At 33.0% G+C, this 27,334-nt stretch overlaps 3 protein-coding genes across 4 annotated transcripts; 2 read left to right on the forward strand and 1 right to left on the reverse strand.

Annotated features, from left to right (window-relative positions):
• The first annotated feature begins 310 nt into the window (after positions 1–310).
• LOC114166025 (large ribosomal subunit protein uL3m-like) lies at positions 311–2,554 on the forward strand. Of its 2 annotated transcripts, XM_028050677.2 has the most exons (6): positions 311–470; positions 577–877; positions 1,432–1,641; positions 1,775–1,879; positions 1,957–2,070; positions 2,151–2,554. In XM_028050677.2, the coding sequence occupies exons 2-6, from the start codon at positions 584–586 to the stop codon at positions 2,322–2,324; spliced, it is 897 nt and encodes a 298-aa protein (XP_027906478.2). In that variant the 5' UTR covers positions 311–470; positions 577–583; the 3' UTR covers positions 2,325–2,554. The 2 variants fall into 2 exon arrangements, with proteins under 2 accessions (XP_027906478.2, XP_085523955.1); XM_085667829.1 differs by having other exon boundaries at positions 316–877.
• A 1,172-nt stretch (positions 2,555–3,726) lies between these two features.
• On the reverse strand, positions 3,727–15,640 carry LOC114167141 (proline-, glutamic acid/leucine-rich protein). Its single transcript, XM_028052116.2, has 13 exons — positions 15,255–15,640; positions 15,038–15,154; positions 14,054–14,118; positions 12,089–12,194; positions 11,715–11,786; positions 10,946–11,005; positions 9,660–9,789; positions 9,392–9,585; positions 9,109–9,293; positions 8,662–8,789; positions 7,210–7,496; positions 6,344–6,587; positions 3,727–4,609 (listed from the first exon to the last, which is right to left on the reverse strand). Exons 1-13 carry the CDS (start codon positions 15,522–15,524, stop codon positions 3,876–3,878), a joined length of 2,592 nt encoding a protein of 863 aa, XP_027907917.2. The 5' UTR covers positions 15,525–15,640; the 3' UTR covers positions 3,727–3,875.
• Positions 15,641–19,885: 4,245 nt separating this feature from the next.
• MED19A (mediator of RNA polymerase II transcription subunit 19a-like protein) lies at positions 19,886–27,041 on the forward strand. Its single transcript, XM_028052143.2, has 8 exons — positions 19,886–20,173; positions 20,254–20,371; positions 24,159–24,225; positions 25,260–25,549; positions 25,698–25,937; positions 26,212–26,271; positions 26,417–26,565; positions 26,648–27,041. The coding sequence occupies exons 3-7, from the start codon at positions 24,195–24,197 to the stop codon at positions 26,465–26,467; spliced, it is 672 nt and encodes a 223-aa protein (XP_027907944.1). The 5' UTR covers positions 19,886–20,173; positions 20,254–20,371; positions 24,159–24,194; the 3' UTR covers positions 26,468–26,565; positions 26,648–27,041.
• The last annotated feature ends 293 nt before the right edge of the window (positions 27,042–27,334 follow it).

Below are 27,334 nucleotides of genomic sequence, written 5' to 3' on the forward strand. Positions count from 1 at the left end.
TTAGACATTGCACTTATTCTACCCTAAAAGTTTAAAATAAATAATTAAAAAAAATCAAAATATCATTATCTTTTGACCTCGTCAAAGATACTATCCTATCAAAAACAAAATGAGAAAATATTTCCGATATTCATGACACTCACTCTATTTTCTCAAATAAGGTGACAATTGTTGTAATTAAATGAACACATGATCCGATAGCACAACACAAGCACTAGTCAAGGGTAAAACCGACAATTTACACATACTTAGGGCTAAATATAAATTCAGAGGTGGCAATAGAAGAGAATTTTGGGTTTTGCTGTTTCGTTCTTTAAGCTGAAGGAAAGAAAAAACAGAGAAACACAAACAGTTGCGAAGGAGAAATAGTTTGTTCCAGAACTGAACCCAAATCTTCTTCTTCTCCACCCACTGCTTGAATCTGCACTTTTGGGCCTTTCTTGCATTGTCGCACGCGAACTCCTTCACGGGTCAATTTTAATTCTTGCGCTGGTTTTTCGTGCACGGGAAAAAGGTTCCTCTTCTTAATCTTCGCCATTTTCACCTCACTGGGTTTTTCTGTTTCCGTTTCTGTAGCTCTGCCATGTTCGCGTTATCTAGAAGCTTTATTTCACGTCTGCAACGTTTCGCCATCGATTCACCATCGCCGCTCCGACTTCTTAGTTCCGATGCAGCGATTCAGACTCGGATTATTGATCCAAAACCCGGTTTGATGACCCCTGATTCCAAGCGAACTGGGCTTATAGCGGTAAAGTGTGGAATGAGCGCTCTTTGGGATAAATGGGGTGCTAGAATCCCAATCACCGTGCTTTGGGTGGATGATAACATTGTGTCTCAGGTTAAGACCCCAGAGAAAGAAGGTTTTTGTTCTCTCCAGGTACACCTCTCTTCTCTTCTTGTTGCCCTTTCTAAAACATGTAATTTTATTCTACTCTATTTGTTGACTGCTTTTGAAATTTAAGGTTCGCCTCAGTAACGTTAAGTTTGAAATTTAAGGCTTGCATTTTGCAAGATGGACTTGTGGGTGCTGCATAATCTCAAGGAAATGGTAGGAAAATAAGCCAGTTCAATGAATCAATAGTTTAGATAGTGTAAATACATGGTGGAGTTCAATGAAACGATGATAATTAAAATAAGTCAGTATTCAAGTTGGTGCAGTCTTTACTGACAGTTGTACTACTCTTCATTAAAGATCTTTAGATTGTTTTGGGTTTGATTGCAACTTAGAACCAAATAAACAAATTGGATTGAAAGTTGGCTCAATTTACTGAACTGGCTGAAGAAAATGGGTTTGGGTTATTGAACTGTTTAAGCAGTTTGAATATTGTGTGGTGTGGTTCATTTAGCTATGCCTTGGTTTTTACAGTGTTATGCTCTTAAGCGTTTGGGTGTGTCTAATTATAGACTTTTTGCTGTTTTGTTTCTAGTTAGATTGGTTGTGGACAGAAGAAGGAAAAACATTTGACCAAGCCTGAAGTTGGTCATTTTAGGGCGCAAGGAGTTCCACTGAAGAGAAAGCTTAAGGAGTTTCCAGTGACAGAGGATGCACTACTTCCTGTTGGAACATCACTTAATGTTCGCCATTTTGTTCCCGGCCAGTATGTTGATATCACGGGAATAACCAAAGGAAAAGGTTTTCAGGTGTTTTTCCCTTCCTTCATGTTCAATATTGCTTTTACCTTTTTCTTGTTAGAAGTCAATTATTTTGTGCATGTATCCTTTGAATGTGAGTAAAAAAGGGTCCTCCAATTTTAAATATGATTTTTGTTTCCAGGGTGCGATGAAGCGGCATGGATTTAAGGGAATGCCAGCATCCCATGGTGCTTCATTGTCCCATCGAAGCCTTGGTTCTACTGGTCATTTAACTAGTTCTGGAAGGGTAAGTCATACTCTTTTAGATTTGTTTAGTTCCTTGAATAAGTTGTAATTTGCTTACAATAAGCTTTGCTCCTTCAGGTTTTTAAAGGTAAAAAGATGCCTGGGCGAATGGGTGGAGATCAAAGAACAGTTAAAAATGTATGGGTCTACAAGATTGATCCAGCAAGGAATTTGATGTGGGTGAAAGGCCAGGTGAGTTCTTTTTCTATTTTGATGACATTAAGATTATAGAGGGTAGAAGTTTATTTGTGTTTGTATGATGTGCACAACAGGTTCCAGGAGCTACAGGGAACTTTGTTTTTATAAAAGATGCTGTATACGAAAAACCTGACATATCTCTACTTCCTTTCCCAACTTACTTTGCACCAGAAGACGAAGATACTGATAATTTGAAACCATTGGTTGCTGAGCTAGGGGATGTGGATCCATTTATCGTTACTGATTAAAGACCTGGTTGTTTTGATAGGTTCACTTCTGCATTCATGTTTTCTCAGTTATATAGATTGTAAAATGAGATTTTTTAGGAACCTTTTACCTCTCTTTTTGACCAAATCTAAATTAGATTGGGCAAAGCATGGTTGTCTTGCAATGCTACAAATAATGGAGAAGTAATAGAAAATGAGTATGAAGATGGGACATGATTTGAATCTTCTTTTGCGTATTTTTCATGTTTATACGACTATGAATTCTGTGCTTCACTATCTCTTCCTCTACAGAATAATCTCAGATAGTTCTGGATTATTTATTTTTCCCAGCATGAAAAAAAAAATGGTATTTTGCATATTGTATGGATTAAGTTGGAAATTTAATCACAAATGTGGATCAGTAAACGTAGTTCTGGGTGGAGGACCTGTGTTTTTTTAACAGATTGAAAAATAGAAATGTGATGTTTAATTTAGTTTTTATTTGAAAACTTTATGCTAAAAATCTTAACAAATTAATCTCATGCTCGAGGTTGTAAAAATAAATGTCGAGTCTTTTTACTAGTTTCATGAATTAATAAATGATATTATTTTTAAATTGAAAATCTTATATAACATTTGTCAGCAAGTGTTACTAATTAATGTCATTCATTCATTCTGAGATTTTGTTTCTAGTTTACTTTTCATTTTATTTTACTAAACAAATATACTATTAGACATGTAAGGAAAAAACCTTACACTCTTTTTAGTTTTTCGTAAGGTTGGATTTTTAAAATGTTTTATTTGGATGAAATATTTAAATTAACTTTATTTTAAATTATTTATATTGTAAACGTTTGATGAAATAATTCAAATTTATTCAATTATAAGTACGTGTAGAAAATGATTTAAGTATTGAACTATTATTAATAATTAAAAAATATTAATATTAGTTAACTCTGTTCTGTTATTTTTTGCGTCAAAGATCATTATGATTTTTTTCGTTGATATTGATGAAACTTTTGTACAATATATTCTAATTAAGATTACTTTTTTTTAATATCAACCACAATTATTTACACTACATCAATCAATTGAAATTAATTTTGCAACATTGTTGGTTGAAGCTTGTTTATTTAGATTTTCGATCTCAATTAAAAAATTTCTGTAGTTAACATATTAGAAAGCATAATTCTTAGTTAATGTTAAAAAAAATTCTAATTAGCATTAGAAAAATAATCTTAATAAAATTATCAACAAATAATAACATTAGTCTTGATTATGAAAATGGTTTTTCCATCCTTCTACATAAATTTGAAAATACCAGAAGACACATCAGTTTGATTAAAAAGAAATTTACCATGTTCTAACAAACTGTTGATTAAAAAGAAATGATAAAACTATAATAGAGTCAAAATACTAATTTTCTACGTTCTAACAAACTGAACTCAAGTTTGAAAACCATTTTCATTTTTCGTAGAGGTCAAAACTTCAAATGTTTACTTTGGGAAAAAGATGGAAAAAGAGAATGAATTTGAACTACACGAAGTATTTCTTATGCTTCCTATGGATAAGAAAAATTACAAAATCTCCCCCTTATTCGGAATCAGAATCTGGGTCTCCATCCACAATATCAGGAAAATCATCTTCATCAGCCAGTGAATTGTCACCATCCACTTTAAAAGCAAATTCCTGAAAAATATTAGAGCCTGAGGTTGTTTGCCATAAGCTATTACTCTGAGAAGCAAATTCCAAGTCTTTATTAACAGAGTTTCCATGGTCTGATTCCATATGACTGCCTTCATTATGAGGAACAGTGCTGTCTGAAAGAATCTTCTCAGACACTATATCATTGTGAGCTTCCGTAGGGATGTTCAAGGTGAAATTGGTTTCATCTCCAACAGTTTTCATTTCAACATCTGCAGAAGTGGCAGCCTCAGAATCCATTTGGGCCCTCTCCTGAATATTTGTGTCAGAAGATACATGCACAGGAAGCACTTCAGGATCATTTTCTCTGCAAGCTTCAGAAGGCCCTTGGTTGTTTTTTGTATCTTTATCCCTTGACACATCAGCTCCATTGCCATTTTCAAGCCATTCAGCACAAAGATTTTCATCATAGTCAGGAGGAACTTGAGGTAAACCATATGGAGTACTGTTGCTTCGGCCAAAATATTCATGTTGGAGATTGCTATGGGCTTCACCCAAAGAATTGTTATCTTCATAGGTGTAATCTACCAATGGAAGTCCCCTAGGATGTATAAGTACTTCCAAGGCTAACAGAGCAAGGGCACAGAACTCAGCTACCTTTGTTACTGAAGTTTGTTGCTTCCCTGCAAACAAAGATTCCATGTTCAAGCAAAAGCCATGCAGGATAAAAATAAAATTTCCTGAAATTGTAGGTACAAGGAACATAAATGCTAACCAAATAAATGGAAAGTGAACATTTATATTGATAAGATTTTATATTATCTAAAACACGTGGGATATTACAAATAAACGTCAGTACAACATCCTCTTCCTATTACTAAATCCTTTCACCTTTCATATATATATATATATATATATATATATATATATATATATATATATATATATATATATATATATATATATATATATATATATATATATATATATATGCTTAATTGGTAATTTGATCCTTGTATTGTCATCTTATACCTTGGAACCCCTCTCTCTAGTTTGACACGTGACACCTTTCAGATTTTGACATGTGACATTTTCAAATAACATTAACATCAATTTAATAGTAGGGACTAAATTAATTCTATTTAAAAAGTATTGAGACTCAATTGACTCCAAAAAAAAGGAACCAAAAGTAAATCATAGACCTAAAGATAGAGATTAAATTACTAATTAAGCTAATATATATATATATATATATATATATATATATATATATACACACACACATATACTCCAATGCTAACGGTATAATAATCAAAATGTGAAGCAGACATTCCTCGATGCTGTGTAACCATCCCTACACTTCACATTATAAAGCACTAGTTCAGTCTACTACATCCTATGCATTTTTCCAAATCACATAATAAAAATGTGAACTCACACCTGTTCTGACAGCAGAAACTTTAATGTCTAAAGTCAAACCCAATATTTTGGAAACTGGACCACGCATTAAGGTCATGGTGTGGCCAGCTCCTAAAAGACTCTTAACAAAATTGCATAATACTATGTTTTCGTAGAAGATACCTTGTATCCTGAAAAAGTAAGAATGTGGCCGCTAGATCTCATGCAAAAGTTAAACATAAATAGTTACTAATAACACTTAGGAAATGTAGATTATATGAAGCTATACTGGGTTGTCAAGCAGCTTTAAAATTTATAGGTCGCCTCAAACCCAATCTTTCACGACAAGACCAAGTGTATAGAAATTGATCATCACTTTATTCAAGAAAATAATTCCTTCCACGGAAATTACTCAAGTCTGCTAACTTTAGTGATTAGAGTGCTACATGATCTTCTTGTGGTTGCCATAACCACTGTATATATAAAATGTTTAGTGCATATGATTATGCTTTGACTTATGGTGGAATGTTGAAACGTATCCCCTATTTAAGGGTTGTATATTTGCTGTTGATAATTTGGATTTGCTTTGCAACCTACCTCCCTACAAAACGTACCATGTTAAGGATTTTCTCAAGCAATTCAGAAATCTTCTTTCCCTTTTTTGTCCACAAAAACAGGCATAAATTGAAATATGCAAATCAAGTTCTAATTATTAACAGCAAATACACCACGTAATAGGATATACTTCCAATAATATCACCAACTATGCAGATTATAAAATCCTAAGCATCTTGCAACAATAATCACTATTTTTTGCATAATTAAAAGCGTCAATATTCCCGAAAAAGACTGTCGTCAAAATCTCGTATTTAGAGACATAAACCTAGTATTTTACAACCTACTAAAATACCAATACTTGGTATCAAAATAAGTAAGAATAAAACAAAATGCAAATTTATATATATATATATATATATATATATATATATATATATATATATATATATATATTGAAGTACCTCTACGGAAAAGTTCAAGACCCTCGGATAAATATGGAGGTCGTCCTCGAGCACATGAAAGAAAAGATGCTAGTAAAGTCCGCAGTGCAGCTAGCTGCAAATCTGTGGCTGTAGCAGCAGGTTCCTTTAGTTGAAGCACACTGAGTTCTTCACCAACTGTTCCGTCCTTAAAAGAATCCGTTGCAATGCTTATCAAAAGGCTATCAAGTTTTGATCTCCATGCTTCAGATTTTAAAGCACCAGCCTACGGAAAATTATAAAAAAAATTCATACAGATCTCTTAAAATTGAGAAGAAAATTGAGATCTCAAGGGTCACTTTGATGTCCCCTTTAACTTAAGAAGACAATTTCAGGGAGGGCTTTTATGTGAAAAATTCATCCCCAAATGTTTCAGAAGGGAGACACCAAACGTATTCCACAGGTACAAAACAAAAACTGTTGTAAGTAAGCACCACAATATTTTACTCCATTTAGATTCTCTTTATTATTCTGATTATAGCTGTTTAAAGGGGTCAGTATCTCGGATATGCAGTTTATTGGGCAGGTTCACTGTACATTTAGCTGTTTTTCATGCTCTAATCTGTGTGTAATTTTGTTGGAAAGCCACCAAAATTGTGGCTACCCTCTGTGATGGGCACATACTAGGTATATTTTACCTAAAATATGTGCAAATAACAAGACTCACAAGCCATCTTTTGCATCACAGTTACAAAGTCACGTTAAACATGGCTTTTATCCTTTTCCATCTAACCCTAAAATTACAACAGAAATTATGGACAAGAATAGCCATTGAAAGTAGGGAAAGGATGATGAAGAAACGAACACCTATATTATTTTACAATAAAGTTACTCAGACACATGCATACCACAGTAATAAGAGACTCTAATGTCTCCAGTGCAGCTATTCTCAGAGAAATTGGAGTCAATGGACGATTCTTGGGAACTTCCAAGCCCAAACCACCACCTTGATCTTGCTCCTGGAGGGATCCCGTTGCATTGCTGTGCTTCCTTTTTCTATGACTGGATGGTTGCGTTGCTCCAGCAGAGTCGTTTGAATTTGAACCATTTAATATGTCACCATTCGTATGCTCAATACTACTTAAATCAGTAAAAGCATTGTTGATAACTTCCTGTGCAAGGTATAAAGCCATTCCTGCTCAAGATGACTAATTAGTAAGGCCAGTATGAATGGTCAAATTAAATGCATCGTAATCATACAGCAAGATAAGGGAAACAGAAGAAATCATGTGTCAACAAAGATAAGCTGAAAAGGAAAGAACTTCCCATGCAGCCTACATGTAAACTTGTTGAAATAATCTACAGGAAAAAAAATACATAAACAGTATTGCATAAAATCAGATACAAGATGACAACAGAAAGAGAGGACATGAAACTAAGCCTAATACACTTAAGCTCAAGCATTTCCCTTTCCTGCTTTCCCATTCACTCTTCCTCTCCCCTTCTCTGCCTGTATTTTAAGGTTTGAAGTTATTGAAACTTTTATCTTAAAAGCAAGCTGAGTAATAAAATGTTGGAAAAACCACAAAATCAAATATCCTCTTCAAAATCTAATCAGAGGAGATTATTCTTTTAAGAAGAGAAAAGCCCAAAAAGTTGGATCAACCACTACCTTAGTATAAAATCTTAAGCCCCATTCAAAAGCTACAATTTTTAGCGTTTGATTTTAAAGCAAAAAGCAATTTTAATGACAAACAAACAACCAAACATCATGTTTTTCCCCAGAATCATGTTTTCTTACTTCAAATTTGACTCTTGAGCCCCACAACATTTTCCCAGATATGCTGTTATTGATGTTCAAAGTAGTTGCATATAACGGTTGATGAATGAGAAATTGGGACACTATAAGAGAAAATAAGACAATCATACACGAGGCTCTCGCTTGGTAGAAGAGAGTAGATGCATACAGATTTACCACCATAAGCAGCCAAGATTTGGTTTCCCTTGTGTATAAACTACACATAGGGTAATTTATTTATAATAGAGAGAGGTACAACTAAAAAGAGTAACTAAAAATAAATAGAGTAAATAAAAGATATTATTTGATATTGTGATTACCAATATCTTAACAATATCAAACAATATCTACCACTTATCATTGAGCCAGGGCCCTTCCTCTAGAAAAGTATAATATATCTTCCCAATATATATATATATATATATATATATATATATATATATATATATATATATATATAACATAACAAGGAGTATGAAAAGAATAATATAAAGAAAGACATTCCAATACAAGATCATACCGGTGTAAGAAGAAAAGCAATTAAAATGAGAAATTTACATACCAACACCCATGGTTATGAGCAAATTCTTTGTCACTGAATAGACCTTAATCCTTAACTCCGGCAACTCACATGTCTTGAAGTATTTTGTAACGATACGTACAATGTAGGCAGCATGAGGTAATAGTTGACTGCAATACAAATATTGGCAATAAGTAGAGTTCTTCCTCTGACAAGAAATAAATACATAAATACATGAAAGACATATCAGAGGAAAGAACTTGAAAGTCATGCATAGAAACAGGAACAGAACACCAAAACAGTGAAGGGTAAACCCTTTGATGATAACAGGGATCATTAACAGTGGCATTAAAAGTAAAGACAAGCCTTACTATAAAATGTGAAGGTTTGAAGAATGTTACATTTCATTTATCCCAACCACTGTTTTCTGTTTATCTTCTTTTTTTCATTTTCTTTTGAAGGGAGAGAGAAGCTATCATGTAGTTATACCTGCCCAGAGACTTTATGATAGCTGTGAGCAATTCCAGGCTACTCAAGTGCAAAGCTGGAAGTTCTGAACAAATGTTCTCTTGTTGCTTGGCAGTCACGAATGGCATTGACATTTGTGGCAAAGAACCATCTACCATCAGAACTCTCTCAACCAGGGCCAATAACAGGCGAACAGGAACATTTACCTAATAATGTAATTGCAATTTGTCATTATTCTTCCAAACTAAGAGTACGGAGAACTGACAGTCAATTGTAGGAACACATTGTATAAACTAAAAAGTACCTTAACAGGATATGAATTTTTAAGCATTAGACAACAGACGGACATAAGGGTAGAGACATTTGACATCAGTGCTTGCTCAGTCATTTGTGATGCCTTGTTTCTAACTTCTTCTGCCAATATGTAGCCTCCTAACGGTGGTGGAGGATGTTTTCCTGGTGAGACCAACAGCCTAGCAACCCCATCACGCATGGTTTCTGCAACACATGGAAAAAGATTACACAAACTTCTTTTAATAGAGGTATTTATGAAACATATTATCAATATTTACCTTCTTCTAGACCATGAAAAGCTAGATTTAATTGATCATTTATTAACACCAAAATTTTCTGCATCGTCACAGACCAGCTTTCATTGTCTCCTTTTGATTTTGGAAGCAGTGCAAGGCAATGGGCGAGTTTCTAGATGTACCCAAGAAGATAACATAACACATCAGATTAAGACTAGGAGGGTATTCTTTCTAGTTATCAGAAAATATATCCATACAAAACTGAGTTAAACATAAAAGACTAGGCATTCTTCTAAACTGTTAAAAATAAGAGAATTAAAAAATCATAAATGATGCCCCTACATGTTGAATATTGACCCAGCAAAATCCGGCTGCTGGTATGATAGTAAGTATTGTGCGATACACAATACAAATCGTATGATACAATACGATTCTTCTCCCTCATAGCTAAAACACTTGTTTTTACTCCCGTATCACTATTGTATCATGTGATTCGTTCTTAGTATCGCATGAACCATGATTTTGGTGTGTATCATGCCCTGAATCGTACTAAATATGTATTTGGGTTTTACCTTCAACTGGGCCAGGTCACGCAACCCAGTTTGATAAAAACCCTAAATTTGTTTTCTTTTCCACAGCAAACACAATAGAAATGTGTTGTAATGGTTTACTTGCTTCTTCTCTCTGCCATTACCACAAACATAGTGAAAGAGCACAACGCTCACAACAACAAAAGGATCGAACAGCAGGGAGGAGCAGATGTGGGGAGAGCAAAACAGCTGCAAGAGCAGACTGCATAAAGAGCGAATTGCAGAGGAGCAAACTACGGGAGGAGAGGAGCAGCTGCAAGAGCGGACTGCAGGAGGAATGGAAAATAAAGGGACAATGGCGCAGATGAGAGAAGACAACCCTAATTTTGTATCCTTCTTTCTTATTCTCCTCGGGCCAAACATTTATCAGCCCAAAGAGTTGAACTACTGGAGGAGCGGAAAGAGACAAAATTAGGGTTGTGTTCTCTCATACAACCACTCTTTGTGAATGCGGTGAATATTAATTACATCTTATATGTTTATGTCTTATATGTTACATTTTTTAAATGCTTATGAATCTTATGATTTACCATATGATTCGCAATACAAAAAATAAGCTCTCTGAAACGTAGTTGATGTGGCGATTCAACTACCATGTTTGGAAGTTTTATAAAAGTAAAATAGTGAAATTAATTGTTAAGAAAAATGTAGCTGCTGCTAACATATAGAGGCAGACAAATAATGCCCTTTCACCCTTCTTATACCAATGAGCCAAACAAAATTTTATGAACATATTACCTGCGACATATCAAGACTGCATCCTCCAGACAGAAGTTTTAAAGCAATAGCAGATTCAACCTGCATAAATCAGAATAACTCATCAAAAATTTGAATACGGGCACCAAGGGAACTTAAATAGCTTTTCTTTTCTCAACACTTTCCCTCGCAAAAGAAAAAAAAAAAACTGGTATCAATCACATGGAAAAGTGACAATACAAGTGCAAATGCTGATACATAGTGCAAAAGCATTAACATTCCAATTATGTAAATCTTAGAACAAATGCCCATCCTTTGTTTTATGACTGACTTTTAAGATTATTAAAGTAAATATATAAATGAACATATTAGGAAAATAAAACCCCATTAGAACCATTGAATAAAAACATGAGTATATCCGAAGTATTTATTTTATTAGAAAAGCATTTCATTGAGAAAGAGAGGAGAAATACAAAGGGATGACAATAATAAATCCTTCTACAGCAAAAAAATATGTAAGAGAAAATAACATAAACTTGAGAATGAGGCATACAGCACAACAGGCTAAACTCTACCTACAGCATGTCAATATCTACCAGCCTAATAATAAGAGCAATAGGAACATAGTAATGAAATCATAAAATGAAAGATCCGATCAAATTAAAGGCAAAGGAAAATATCAAAAATACAACTTGAGTTTGAAATTCTCGCTCTGGTAAAAGTATTAAAGGAGGCAGTGGAATTTATCCAAAAAGCAAAATTCTACTCATGCAAACAGAAACAAAGGACTTCCAAAAAAGGAGAAGCTTACACCATCATAATGACTACGAATAGAAAATGGAAATGAAGTTGCTACGGTGCATAACAAATGAACTGCGGCATCCTGCATTCACCACAATTCAAATATTAAAAACGCTGTAAGCAAATAAGCATATAATTTCTGGAAACAAAAAAGAATAATAGGCATACGAGAATTGACATATAAAAGTAGGGTATCTAATGTCAACAGCAAACAGAACTTATATTTAAAGATTTGTCTGCACTCAACGAAAACATTCTATCTTCGATATTAGATAAGTTTACCACAAAAAGACATTTCATCTCTTAACACATATTGCACATATAAAATAACTTCAAATATACTGATTCCAAATGCAAATCTAGAAACTGCCAAAACCAACTTACCCATATTGCCTCTGAGTTCTCATCAGTCAACATCTTCAATGTAGGCTGAACAACTTTACCAGCGCAGGAAGATGATTCTTTCCTGATCTTAGGATATCCACTTAACCTATTTTCTAACAGAAAGTTAGTACTGGAAGCTTCCAGCTATTTTAATGAAGACAGATCTCATAAGCGATAGCAAAGACTGGCTCCAAGATTTACTAGTTTGACTCACGCAATAAGTGACAGAAAATATAATACAAACAAAATATTGGAAATATTTAAACATACAGAATAAGTGCATGTCTATATTAATTTTTGTTTCTGTAGAGATCCTGGGAGCTATTAAAATTAATAAGCAGTTAAGTAGATAGAATGTCAAATCTAAGGAACTTAATAGGACCATCATATTGGAAGTCTCACATTGACTAGAGATAAGGTCAGTTTAAAATATATAAATGGTGCAAACCTCACCTTACAAGCCAGTTTTGTGGAGTTGAGTTAGATTTAAAGTCCACTTCTTAACACATCCATTGTTCTCAAACTCACAAATAAACTTGTAAGTTTAAGATACAAATTCCGGCTCATAAATCAAGTCACCTCACTAACACACTCAAACTTGAGCAACTACTACTGGCCTCTATCTAGTTGGTTGACTGCCATTATGAACCTAAATTGTGAACAAGGTGACTCTATTTATTTTTTCTTTCTGATCTTACAGTATTAGTTGAGAACTGAGATCACTGTGAAAGAGTGGATTGTGTAATTGATATCCCCAGTTTGTTTGGTTTGTAGTCCAAAAGATGTCTCACATTAGAGGGTGGTCAAGGTGCTCAAGCAATAGAGTTGCTCGGCTCAATTTCAAAACAAGGAGGAATGCCCTAAATAAAACTTGTAATAAATTGAAACTTGGGGCATGGATTTTTTTTTTTTATTAATTTATGGTATTTGTTAGAAGTGGGTTTTAAGTCTAACTCAAAACCACAAAACCGGCTTGGAAAGTGAGGTTTACAACCACACATATATATTTTAAATTAAGTTGAGGTGTTTGCACACTCTAAATATAGAGACTCTAAGTACTCTAATATGTTAAAGGGTGGGATTTAAGCCTAACACAAGCCCCACAAACCGGCTTGTAAGGTGAGGTTTGCATCTCACTTATATACTATGAAATTGCCTTATTTCTAGTCAATGTGGGACTTCCAACACAATCCACTGTGAAAGAGTGGATTGTGTAATTGATATCCCCAATTTGCTTGGTTTGTAGTCCAAAAGATGTCTCACATTAGAGGGTGGTCAAGGTGCTCAAGCAATAGAGTTGCTCGGCTCAATTTCAAAACAATGAGGAATGCCCTAAATAAAACTTGTAATAAATTGAAACTTGGGGCATGGATTTTTTTTTTTTTTATTAATTTATGATATTTGTTAGAAGTGGGTTTTAAGTCTAACTCAAAACCACAAAACCGGCTTGGAAAGTGAGGTTTACAACCACACATATATATTTTAAATTAAGTTGAGGTGTTTGCACACTCTAAATATAGAGACTCTAAGTACTCTAATATGTTAAAGGGTGGGATTTAAGCCTAACACAAGCCCCACAAACCAGCTTGTAAGGTGAGGTTTGCACCTCACTTATATATTATGAAATTGCCTTATTTCTAGTCGATGTGGGACTTCCAACAGTATTCATTTAATTTAGATACTGCGAAAAACAGTTTAATATTGTTTTTTAATCAAGTAAACTCTTGCAAGTTTGTATGACAAGTTTATGGAGACTCAAGTCCAACAACCTTGCCCTCATCCTATTGAGTATCATGCATTACAGAGGAGTAACGTAGGTGACAACCACGCAGTAGCATGCAGAGAGAGAGAGAAATTTCTATCGAGGGATACATTTAATCAGCAGTATCAAGCATGAGTACTCTACATTGCAGACCAATATTTCTACCAACTAATAGTGTCAAGGTAGGGAAAGAAATATCTAACCTTATTAATAAATCAGACAATGAAGCACAAGCCGCTACCCTCACTAGATGTGAATCTGCTGGTGACTGTTTCAAACAAAGATCAAGGAGCTCGTCACAATTGACCATACAAAAATACAAAATTTATTTCAGAGATTTGTACAAAGATGAATGCATACAAGGACATCTTGTTTGAGTGTGCACGTACTTAAAAGATTGAAATGAAAGTCAAAGGAAAAAGACAGTATCACATAAATGATGTATAGCGTTAATCAGTAACATGTAACATATCATGTAGAAAAAAACGGCGTCCTTGTCGAATACAAAAAAGGAAGCTTTGTGAGCTCTTTAATGATACAGAGGGAACAAGCACATTTTGTAATTCCAAAAGGCATCTGCAAAAGATAGACTGCCGATTTACAATTTACTAGTACAAGAACATTGGATTTAAACGGTATCAAATGCATTAACTTCTCTTTCAAGTAACAGTTTTGGCTTGTAGGCTAAAATATGTGCAGGATAGCATACCAAGCATTACATTTAAAAAGAATCATTATGTTTTAGATCCGGAATTGGACCAGAGATATTCCCACAGCGAGACCACAGATAAGAGATCAAACCCGTGTCATATACTCAAAAGAACCAAGGTACTAGCCACTTGTGAGCTTCACTGAGGTCTAAATTGATCTAGGACCTTTGTGGATAAAGTTCTCCACAAACACAAAGAAGAAGAAAATGAATAAGAAAAAATCAAACGAGTTTCTCTATAAACTAAAACTAGTTTATGCATAAATTAATTTATAGAAATTCTCTCATTCTAATTTCACTAATGGAGAAATTTATTTCCTAAAGCCTTACTTTCTAATTCCTATACTTATGTAAAAGTTCATCCAAACAACGACTGTCCTAGGCAACTGTATACCTACAGTGAACAGCACTTTGTATTCCTAAACCCGAAAACTCTAACAAAAGAATCATCAGCATGAAAGGCGAAACCTGTGTGTACCTGTAGAAAAGCCAGCAACTTGTGGAACCACGCAGAGTAAGATTCCAGAAAACGCTCAGAACTGCACTCTTCACATGTAACCCCGAGCAGAGAGATCCCCGCCCAGCATTTATCAGGCTAGAAAAGAACAACACACCCATCTCAACTACAAAAATCATTCAAAACAAGAAAGAAAAAAAGTAAAAAATTTTAAAAGCTTGCTGCTTTTGATTCACACCATGGAGGTGGAGAGGAGGGAGAAGATGCGGTTGAGCCATGAAGAGAATGCGGATTTCCAGGCTTCGATTACTTTGGGGGGCGTGGAGTCTGCGAGGAAAGACTCGGAGAGAAGTGAGTGCGCTTTTACGAGTGCCACGGCCTTGGAGAGTTTAGAGGGGTCGGAGAAGGGACCATTCTCGTCGGGAAGATGGTCTCTGATGAGTGACTGAAGCAGACGGGGTTTGAATGCCACATCGTGCATGTTCCCGAAGTGGACGAAGGCCGCCATTGGAGCCGTGAAACCCTGCAACCTCGGAGACAGTGAGCAAGGGTGCGGCGGAAGAGACACAACCTCAAAAAAAAAAAAAAATGTGTTGCGGCACCAAAAAGCAGGGGCTCTTTCTCTCTTCCGTTCTGTAAGGAAAGAGGGGAAAAAAAATTATATTATTATTATTATGTTTAATTTGTTGTTGACGGGTTGGATCCAAAGAGACCTGTTACCCGAATACATTATCTCGGGTTAGGGTTGACTGAGACAAAAAAAAAGTATCATTTACAACTTATATATTTTTTAATTTACACAGTAAAGAAACACATTCTATAATAAAATTATAATTATAAAAATAAACATAGTTTTGATCATTTTTTATTTATATTAATTATTTATTTATTTATTTTATTAATAACTTTTATTTATTTAATTTTAAAAATGAATAATTTAAAAATTTGTTAAATTTATTAAAGTAATTACTTGAAAGATAAAATTAAAAAAGGAAAGAAATAAATAAATTTATATAATAGTAATATCTATACTATTACATAATATATAATAATATTCATATAATAGTATTCTATAAATACTATTATTATAATAATATCTATACTATTATATAAATCATGTTATCAGAATATAAGATCAAATATCTAAATGATATAAAACTCCCTAATTAAAATGATTTTAATTTGTCAAAAATTAAATAAAACGTATTAATTATGATTGTTAAAGTTCTTTTTATAATAAAAGTCTATTCAAATGATTTTGAGTTGTATAGAAACGTAGGAAGCAATGATGTGAGAATGAGAGTTTGTCTTGCGTGATAAGAGATTAATTTTAACTATTACAAATATGATTTCTCTTTGATTGTTATTTGTGCATTTTGAGAATGTGATTGTATGTTTAATTAGTATGTTTGATTGTTGTGAGTTGTTGAAATGAAACGTATGATCCCAAATTGTATATCTATGTGTGTGTTATGAATTTTCAGGCTTTTTTATTGTGAATGTATTTTTTTTTTTTATGAGATGAGTTGTTTCAATATGAAATTGGTGTACTTATGACTTTTGTGAAGCATGAGATGGAATGTTGGCTTGATTGACATTGTCAATTTGCAGCTTTTGTTTTCTACGTTATACAACCAAAAATTACTTTGGCATAGAGTTAGGAAGGCATGCTTATTGGACGAGCAGACTCTCGTTGATGAGTGAACGTCAAACTCGAGTTTTGTAGAGAGTCAAAGGAAGGAAGCTCACTAAGCGATTATGTTATTGTTAGGCGAATTATCTTTAAATTAATTCAAATGCTAGATTCATTGGGCGAGACATTCAATTGTAGAGTGAGTCAACCTCCAAGGAGTTGCTTGTTGATTGAGTGTGTGTTATCACTCGATAAGTTTATAAATTTTAGGAGTGCTTTATTTGAGAAGGAAATTATGGGGAGATTAATTAAGTGATTGAGATAAATGTCTCACAGAGGTAGTCCAACATAAATGAAATGTGATATAGTGTTTGGATGGGTGATTGGTTGTATGGTCATATCATTCCTAAAGAGGAAGGTTATGACAAGTGAGCCTAGTGTTATACATTTGTCAAGAACACTCATTTTGAAGCTATCATTATATTCTACTAGACTTTCAAACTCATATAGAGGATGTAGTATAGGCAGTGCAGAGAGAATGATATTCTTACAACTAGTTTCGGGGTCGTGGATCTCTTTTCTTTCAAACTACACAGTAAATTTACCTTGTCACGAGAGAGATGAACCATGTACCATTACTGGATTGTAACACTTAAGGAATTATTTTACTATACTATATTTATATGCTTATACATGTTTTATTTCATCGATGCAGTAAAGTATGTTTAATACTTAACATGCAAGGATCCAAGATTATAGTAGCAATCCATCTTCTTGGGTTGTTACATATTTTTTTTATGTAGAGTTGATTTCAGGTCCACATAATCAACTCTAATGGTTTCTCCCCTCTCCATTATTTATTTATTTTTCTGTTACATACGTTATTTCAATTAGGTTATTCTTTATTGATTGATATTGTGGTTGAGTTTAATGAGTATTGTTTATCGGTTTGAGATGATGGAAGAGAATCAGTAAATTTTTTGAAGTTTTCTATGATGAATGATAAAGGTGGATGGTCTTAAGATTATCAAGAATGAAAGAAATAATATGAATGACACAACAATATTTACAAAATATTTTAAATAACAATAAAAAATTGTCCACTATAGATAATAGATGACTCATGAGAAAATTTAGAAAAAAAAATTGTAGAAATAAATATCATATAATTGTACAACAGAAATCAAATTAATTTAATAGTTCATAATGATACATAACATGATCCTTAACATTTTAACTGTCTATGTTTTTCGTTTATTTTCCTTAATGTATTATTATAACTGTGAATCTTATCAATATTATAAAAGAAATCTAATTACAATTCACTATTAAAGGCAATATTATTTACGAGAGTTTATTTTAATATATAATCACTACTACTTATCTTTAATCGAAGTTCTTTTTAACGTACTGAAATAGTGTTTTTAAAGACGAGAAATCATTAAATAGATAAAACACTTATTCAAGAATCTATAATTCATTTGTAATTGAAATACAACTGATAAATGCTAAAAGGTTATTATAAATAATAAAATAACGCTAAAAAACATTATATCACAATTCTAACAACTAAAATCACAAATTTATACATTTTTAACATTTAAAATGTATATAAAAAATTATAGAATAAGATATTTGTTCATGTTTAAATCAAAATTTCAATAAGAATTTCAGTAATATAAGTTGACATTTATTGTTAATATTAAATCTACATGTATAGTAAAAAAATTAATAATACATATTTTAAATTAATTTAATTTTTTAAGAAAAAATTAAAATAATTCATTATTACAATTTTACTGTCGAGTCTGTTTAGGCCAACTTATGATTTCCAATTCTTTAACAAGTTATTTTTGAAGTTAACTTTCTATTTTTTTTAACTTAATTAAGTTTCAAATATTTTATAAATTTATATTTTTTAATCAAGTATTTATTAATTTTCTTTTATTTATTGGTTACTCCAAATTGTTATATGTTTTCAGTTAAGTCGATATTTAAAAACACACAAACAAGTTGTCATCAGAAATGTAAGGGGTCACCGTTGTTTAATTTGTGAAGTTTTATATAAAAATTATTTATCATTTTATATTAATTATAATAATATTTTATTAATCACAAAATCTCATATTTCTTAATCCATAAATATAAGAAGAAAGATAACAATATAAAATAATACTTACCTCACCTAACCAAAAAATAAAACAACAAAACCCAACTAAAAATAAAAATTTTGTAATACCAAATAGACAAACAAAAAATTGTAATAGAAACGCAATTGATATTACACATGTTTACAAGGGACTTAAAATTTAATTAAACATAATTTGGTAGTTAATTACAATATTAGTTTACCAATTCAATAAATCAGTCTAAATTAATTTTCAAAATAAAAAAGACAAATATATTTTCATTCTTTCTAATAACAAATTTCAACCACAAAAAATAATTAACATGATGGTCTACTAAACTAATATAATGTAAATTCAATCATGCACCTTAGTTATTTTGTACTCTAGGAAGAAAAAAAAAAACCCACAAGTGATATTTTTTGTAAAACTTATCATCTATCATCTTAGAGAATAAATGTGAATTTACACAATTACACTAATATCACTCTCATGATGATGATTGATATAATTGGTGTTTAGTTTCTAATTCTAAGTTTTGAGTTTTCTACTATTTCTATTTTGATTTTCCCTAACTATTGTAATTAAAAGAACCTAATCCAATATATTACTCTTTAACAAACTTGATTTAAACCTAACAATCCAAGCAAAACAAATATAAAACAAAGGCTTGAATGTGATTTGATTGAATTTCTTTCCCACTCCATATCAAACCAACTCAAACAAAACAAAGCTTGTAAAGGAAAAAAAGATGCAATTTTTATTGAGAAAGGACTTAAACCCACATGGACTTTATTGTCATGATTTTACATAGTTTGGGGATATGTACCCTAATGTGAAATGATTGATACCTTAAGAATAAGGGCATTTAGAAAATTGGGTGGATAATGCCCCAATTTCTACTATGATACTATTGTGTGAAAAACAAAATGAGAAAATATTTCCTATGTAATGGCACTCACTCTATTGTCCCAAATATGGTGGCAATTGCCGTAATTAAATAAACACCTGATCCAATAGCACAAGCACTAGCCAAGGGTAAAACCGACAATTTACCCAGACTTAGGGCTAAATATAAATTCAGAGGTGGCAACTGGCATCGGCAAAAGAAGAGAATTTTGGGTTTTGCTGTTTTTTTTACACTGAAAGAAAGAGAAAGAAAGAAAGAAAAAACAGAGAAACACAAACACGAGCGAGTTGCGAAGGAAAAAACAGTTTGTTCCAGAACTGAACCCAAAGATCTTCTCTTTACGTCTTCTTCTGAGGACCCAAATCTTCTTCTTCTTCCACCACTGCTTGGATCTGCACTTTTCGGCCTTTCTTCCATTATCGCACGCCAACTCCTTCACGGGTCAATTCTAATTCTCGCGCTGGTTTTTCCTGCTGGGAAAGAAAAAGGTTCCTCTTTTCCTCGCAAACTCGAGTACCCTTTTGCGGATTTTGCCTTTTTTGGCTTTACCAATTCCAATTTTGCGCAGCTTTCCGGAGATATTTGTTGGGTGGTCGAAGGGCGAGAAGGTTCTAGATTGGCGTTGCTCTGGTTCGTCAGAATTGGGTTTTTTGTTTGCTTTCAAAGCGAAAATTGCCTCACTTCATGTGAGTTTTCTTCACTGTTTCAATTCCTGCATGCTTTTCTTCTAATTATTGTTGTTATTAACTTAGGGGAGGAAGGTGGTTTGTTTCTTCTGGGGTGTGTGTGGTGGTGTTTATTTTTACCAGTATTCTGCTCAACGATACTGTATGAGAAGTTCGTTTAATTTTTTGTTATTGTATTTTTTTTTTTGAACGTTACGTTTGAATATTTAGTAATCCCAAAAGTTGAAAACCGGTAGAAGGGGAATTGGAAAACGGTTTTGACTGAAGAGATGCGAAGTATTGAAAACCGATTAGAAATTAGTGTTAGTATTCCAAAATTCAGATGAGTCTGTACTGTTTACATTCTTGGATCCCCTTGCCCCCTTTGCTTTTGTGCTCTTAGAGGACTAACCTGGTGTGGGGTTTAAGATTGATGATTCTAGGGTTTGAATTTTTGGCTTATTCTAGTACAATTCGTGTAGGGTTACTGTCCACTTCATATGCTGGTCATGGTTGAGCTTTCCCTTTTCTGAAAGCAGAGACTTAATCTTTTCAAAGCCTAACCAATCTAGTTCAGGTCACCTACATAAAACAGAAGAGAAAATTGAAAAATTGAGTTATTAGTATAGCCTAAATTAAAGTGATTAAGCTAATTATCTAAGTTTTAAGCATAGTAGTTCATAGGCCACCATAGTGTGATGCGAAGTGTAGCAGACTTGGTTTGCTATGGGATTCAAATAGCAAAGTGGTTTCCCGTAACAGCTATAACGACCAAAATAATGGTACCAAGATAACAGCTATAACGACCAAAATAACGCCTTTCTGTGCTAAAATAATGCTACCAAGACAACGGCTTTTGGCGCGTTATGCTGGCACTGCCAAAATAGCCAAATTGAGTTATTAGTATCATCAAAATTAAAGTAATTATGGCTAATTATCTAAGTCTTAAGCAAAGTAGTTAATAGTACAATATAGTTTCTCTATAGTGGGATAGTGGAATGAAACAGCCTTGGGTTTTTATGTGTTTATAATGACCAGAGATGACGGCTTTTCGCATGCTATAGTGGTACTACCAAAATAACCAATTTCTAACCTGGAACATCAAGATTTGTTATTCCACAAAAAGTTACCTCTGTTTTGACATCTACTCCTCAACACTTTACATGACTATTTTCTATGACGTGCTACGTTTTTTCTTCTTCTTCTTATAGACTTCCCAATTCATATTTTCCTGATTGTTTTATTTAACATGTTATATCTCTTTTTATTATTTTTCATCATCATCTTCATTGCTATGTTGTTGCTCCTAGATTGATGGTGATTGTGTGTGTAAATTGTTACTTACTATTTACCACAAAATTTATTCAATTTTATGTTTTTTGTGTTGATTTTGAGTATATAGATGTGTAGTATAAATTATTTACTTTATATAATATTATAATTATAATATTTAAAATAACGGTCTTCATCATTATACCATTTTCAGAGTTAAATGCAATAAGAGATTGATAATAGTAGTTTTAAGGTTATTTATTTCCATCTTAAGTAGCAAATGAGAAATCTGCATATTATCTTTTTGAAAATACGAGCGACTCATTTGGATACTTAAGCGCAGCTTTCTAGAAAACCCTAGTTTAGTTTTTGACAATTCATTGTTTTTGCTTCATTTCAGAATTGGATTTAAACGAGCCTAGTATCCAAATGAATATGTATCTAATATATAAGTTACTTCCAGTCGTATAAATTTTGTTCTTTTAGATAGTTGTCAATAGTTGTGTGGATCGGTCAAGGGCTGCTACAAAATTTGGATTAGCTGTGCGCTTTCAAATAATAGTGTAGCGCCCCTCTCAAATAAACTTATTTATGCCCTCAGAATGATATTTGGGGGATGGGAGGTACGATTTTAGATGCCCCCAGATGTTATACCTCAGAATAACAGTGTAGCAGCGCTTTGAAATGTGAGCTTTCTCTTTACATTAAAAATTTTATAGATCGCTAACTGGATGATGATTTTGTGTGCGATATGGAATTCCCTTGCAAGATTTTCTGTCCTTTGGGGTTTGAAAATTAAATATCTGTAAATAAGGAAAAATATAAAATTAACTAACGAGGTGAATAATCTTTACTTTTTTTTAATTGATGTTGTACTCTTACATTGGGGATTTTGACTCAGGTTGAATGGTGTTTTGTGGGAAAGCTAAGCCTTAAAATTATTTAAATCACATTAATATTTAATAGATTTTGGTGTAGAATATTCATTCCAAATAAACTTTTACTGGGGAGGGTTTTTGTCAATCTTATTATAAGTATCAAGTTTTCTGGCGCAAGTAAAATGATGTTTTGTTGGAATACTATTGCTTTTTCAAATGTCTCAGAAGCTTATTCACAGTAATTTAGCAGAAGGTAATTTGAGGCAAAGTGATTTATATAAATTTGCTTGGTTGTGAATGTGGTGAATGGGTACTGAGGATATACGAAGAGACATGTGCTTTTATTTATGATATTGATAAGTTGCAATACATTTTTAGTTTTTGTGCTATCTGTTTTAGAGTTCTGTGATGGTAAAGTGCTATAATAGCCAGCGGAATTCATGGTTGATTATCTCCATAGATATACATAATTCGTTTGGTACTGCATGGGTGATGGGTGCACAGTTTCTATGTCATATTTGGTCATGAAAACACTGATTTTGGGTATGATACAAGAAAGAGTAGTCCCTCTGTTCTAACTGAAATGGCAATTCTGGATCTTATAGATCATGTGAAATTATAACCATGCAATGGCCACAATCTCAGTGTGTTTGCAGTGACTTTGTTGCAATTTTAGTTTTCTTCTTTTTCATTTCTGCCTTTTTTTGAAGAGTAAATTACACTAACTAGCCTTGAGGTTTTTGTGAAATTATTAAAAATCTCCACAATCCTATAATTTTTTTTTTTTTTGTGAAAGGTTATTCTCTACTAGGCATCACTATGAAACTTAGGCCTCCCAATTAGGTTCTCCCCCCAAAGTTCACCAATCATTTGCTCTTAAAGAAAATTGTATTATTGAAAACAAAGAAAAGAATAGAAATAGTACAAACATGGGTGACCAAACAAAACACATGGTACAATCATGACAATCTAAACTCCGGAAGTCTAAACCAGTTTCTAATTAATCTTGCCTAATACTAGTGGGCAAGTCTTCAAACCTAACAAAATATTGCCTAGAATCAATCACTAAATTTGCTAGTTTGTGAGCACTACCTTGAAAAATTTTAAATACTACAAATAATTGAACAACAATGTCATCACCCTCTCGAAGTTCAGGGAACCATAGCAGGTTTCTTGAAGGCTTCAACTAATAGCATAGTATCAGTTTCCAACCAAATGGATGACCATCCTTTCACCACAGCTAACTCAATTGCCAACATGGTTCCCATAATCTTTGCCTTTAAGGCAAGAACATTGTGTAACTTTCTAGATTCTTCTTATACATTACACTACCCCCCCTTATTAATTGTTTAAAGAACATTTCACTTTGTTCCCCAATGAAGGGAGGCTGTTGTAAATGTTAAAACATGGTGAGTTTGTGTAAATTCATGAAACTTTAAAAGTAGTTAGTGCAATTTACTTTTTAAATGGTTATGCGGATACCTTATTCACGCTCTTATTTAACTTCCCTTGTTTCTTTTCCTTTAATACAATTTTACCTCTTTATCAGAAAATCTCTGCCCTTGTATGCAGAACCTGTATTCATTTTGATATCTTGCAATTGAAACCTATTTTGACATTTGTGGATGAGATGCCTTGTGTCATATAATAAATTGCAGTTGCTAATGGTTCAACAACTCATGCAAGATTGAATTATGGATCCCGAAGGCAAAAAGTTTGGAGGAGGTAAAAAGCTTGTTACATTAGTGTTATTCATTATATTATTTTATACAAATCTTTGTTTGGTGTAATATTATATTAGTATGGTTTTGTTTGGGTGAAACTCCTCTATAAACACTTCTAAGAAAGAAAAATATGAAGAAAAAATTAAATGAGCTCCTCCTAAACTGAAATTATTTTATGCCTATGCTAAATTTGCATTAGTTCTCTCATATTAGCTTCTCTAAAATATGAATTTTAACTCATGCATAAATTAGTTTTAATTTATACAGAAGTCTATTTCATTTTTCCTTCTCATTTTCTTCTCCTAGAAATGCTTATGAAGAAGTTAATCGAAGCAGACCCTATTGACGTAACATTGAGTGTAAGAGTTGTGCATTTGATGATACTTAAGTAAAATTTCAAAAAGTCGGTATTTTAACTTTCAACAGTATATTCATTTGCCCTTTTGACAGTTTTTATTTAGTCAGTTAGTGTTGGTTGACAGTTTTGAAATTGAAAGGAAAAAGGAGAATGCATTAAGTAATCAGACTGATGAGATGGTTGATTTGTTGTTCAGCTGAAGGATAGCATGAGGATGAATTATTTTCATCTTCAATTTTGTGAAATTGATTGGTGTATGCTTTTCTTTTTGGTTTTGGACTTTTGGACATGGATATATTTTTGTCATAAGTTTTTCTCTTATAGCATAAAAACTGAAACAAACATGGACATTGATTTTATATTTTTGCCCAAGAAAGATAAACTCTTCTACTCTAATTTTCAACTTTGGATCTGTGAACCCAAAACATGTTATGTTTATAGAAACTCATAATTTGCCATGTTTTTCTGTAAGTGCTCAAATGTGTTTATTTACTGTTTTATGGCCGAATTGATTGGATGAAAAGAAATTAGAAAGTGTGGATATATAATGCTCTAGACAGTTCAGAATGTGCTGCGTCTTACAAAAATTACCCTGCAAGCATCCTGTTTTCAACTTTTACCGTAAGCTTTCATGTGTTTATTTTTGTCCTATAATATTGTGTTTTTTGAACCATTAGGACCAAGAGAATTGACAGGTGCTGTGGATCTTATAAGTCATTTCAAATTACTACCCCACTATGAGTTTTTCTGCAAGAGGCCTCTCCCTGCTGCAATTGCGGACACACACTACCTTCACAATGTTGTAGGAGACACAGAAATAAGAAAAGGAGATGGGATGCAATTGGATCAACTTATTCAGTATACATCTTCCTTTAGAGATACAAATGCTCGTATTCAGCCTTTTGACCTAGATGTTCTCAAGGAGGCTTTTCAACTAAGGGAAACAGCTCCCATTGACTTGCCCGCTGTAAGAAGTTTTCTCTGATTTTTATCCTACTTAATTTGCTTTTCTTGCATAAAATTAATTGATATGCTATCATTTCTTCTAAAAAACAGCTGAGTTTGTCATTGTTTGACATATACATGCACTTATTCCTTGTTTTTCCCCCTAATAGGCGGAGAAAGGGATTCCAACTATTTCAGGAAAATCAAAAAGTGAGAACAAAGACAAGGAGAAGAAGCATAAAAAGCACAAAGACAAGGACAAAGATAAGGACAAGGAACATAAGAAGCACAAGCATCGTCATAAAGACAGAAGCAAAGACAAGGACAAGGACAAGGATAGGGACAAAAAGAAAGATAAAAGTGGACATCGTGATTCCAGTGCTGATCACTCAAAGAAACACCATGAAAAGGTTGAGAACTTTTAGATGGCTTCATCTGTGTTCACATTGAGAATAAAAATGGTTCTAAAAGTCATTCCATAACCTTGCAAATTTACTCAACAAATTTTCATTATACTGATGATTAAGTGTTATTCAATTGTTTTTGTGATTTAAGATCTGATTATGGACATCTGTCTCAACTGATGTTAGCATTTTAAATGGGGATTTGCTCCACATTTTATCTGGACATGTTGCAAAAACTAGGTTGTATTTATTAATCTTTTTTAACTCACTATTTTTTCAGAAAAGGAAGCATGATGGAGATGATGATGTTAATGATGTGCACAAACACAAAAGGAGTAAGGTAATAAAGGAAAACACATTGTCTGGAGATTAAGCTTTCAACCTTTATTTTTTTCTTTTTCTTTTCTATACATTTCTGGAATGTCCATCTCTTCCCTGTTGTCGTACTGTAGTTCATTTCTTTTCTTTTCTTAATATCATTGCAGCACAAGAGCTCAAAAATTGATGAATTGGGAGCAATTAAGGTCGCTGGCTAAGTGTTGTCATACTGTAGTTCATTTCTTTTCCTCAATTGGTTGTTGTCATTTGTTAAAAGTTGGAGGGGCCTTCAATTGACATTATCAAATTTCATGAGGTACTTCATTACATCTCCCACAGTCTTCAATTTATCTTCTGCTTAGTGGCATCTGGTAATAACATCTTCTATTGTCTTTCAGGGTAGCTAGTGATCTGACTAAAGATTTCATGATGGTGAATTCACCTGATGAAGAAAAAGGGTGCAGGTAAAATTTTATGAAGACAATCTTTTTTCTTTTGTACAATAACAGTTACCTTATATAGTTGCCAGTACTCTGCAAAACTTTCCTCTTCCTTTTCCCAGTCTATTGGAGCACTGGATATCTCAACATGTATACATTATTTTGGTCTTTTAAAGTATTTTGGTAGTGTTCTTAATCAATCTGTAGTTCAAACAAACTAGAGTTTTCAGTCTTTTTGTTTAGGATTCCGAATTAACTATGGGGGTTACGTACATTGATTGCGTTCCCCCATATCATGTATCTAATCTAATGTTTACGTACATTTGAATGTTTTTCCTTAGCCTCTAGCAAATCCACTATTGTGTATGTTGATCATTGTACAACAGTACAAGGTTCATCCATCAAGTACCTTTGAATTAACACACTCCTTTGGTCTCTTTAAGCTGTGTCTAACTCTAGTTAGTGTTTTATGCCAAAGAAACATTATCAGAACTGCAAAATATCCTGTACCTATGACAGCACTATCTGACAACTGTGCTTCAAAGCAACCTCTTCACCATTTAGTTTTGAGAAATGTTATGTTTGCAACACTTTATGGAACAATTCGGACAATAATTTTGTTTATTTACCACTTCTCTACGCAAT

This window comes from Vigna unguiculata, chromosome 10 (genome assembly GCF_037176805.1).
Source record: "Vigna unguiculata cultivar grain cowpea cultivar isolate G323 ecotype 2 chromosome 10, ASM3717680v1, whole genome shotgun sequence".
Lineage (NCBI taxonomy): Eukaryota > Viridiplantae > Streptophyta > Magnoliopsida > Fabales > Fabaceae > Vigna > Vigna unguiculata.

Excerpts from the sequence above, each read along its gene's own strand:
- LOC114166025 (XM_028050677.2), top strand. The coding sequence starts at position 584 with ATGTTCGCGTTATCTAGAAGCTTTATTTCACGTCTGCAACGTTTCGCC. Across the intron at positions 1,880-1,956 it reads ATTTAACTAGTTCTGGAAGG|GTTTTTAAAGGTAAAAAGAT; the intron begins GTAAGTCATACT and ends TTGCTCCTTCAG. Across the intron at positions 2,071-2,150 it reads TGATGTGGGTGAAAGGCCAG|GTTCCAGGAGCTACAGGGAA; the intron begins GTGAGTTCTTTT and ends TGTGCACAACAG.
- MED19A (XM_028052143.2), top strand. The coding sequence starts at position 24,195 with ATGGATCCCGAAGGCAAAAAGTTTGGAGGAG. Across the intron at positions 25,550-25,697 it reads CTCCCATTGACTTGCCCGCT|GCGGAGAAAGGGATTCCAAC; the intron begins GTAAGAAGTTTT and ends TCCCCCTAATAG. Across the intron at positions 25,938-26,211 it reads CAAAGAAACACCATGAAAAG|AAAAGGAAGCATGATGGAGA; the intron begins GTTGAGAACTTT and ends CTATTTTTTCAG.
- LOC114167141 (XM_028052116.2), bottom strand. The coding sequence starts at position 15,524 with ATGGCGGCCTTCGTCCACTTCGGGAACATGCACGATGTGGCATTCAAA. Across the intron at positions 11,787-12,088 it reads AGAACTCAGAGGCAATATGG|GATGCCGCAGTTCATTTGTT; the intron begins GTAAGTTGGTTT and ends TGGTGAATGCAG. Across the intron at positions 8,790-9,108 it reads ATCATAAAGTCTCTGGGCAG|TCAACTATTACCTCATGCTG; the intron begins GTATAACTACAT and ends TTTGTATTGCAG.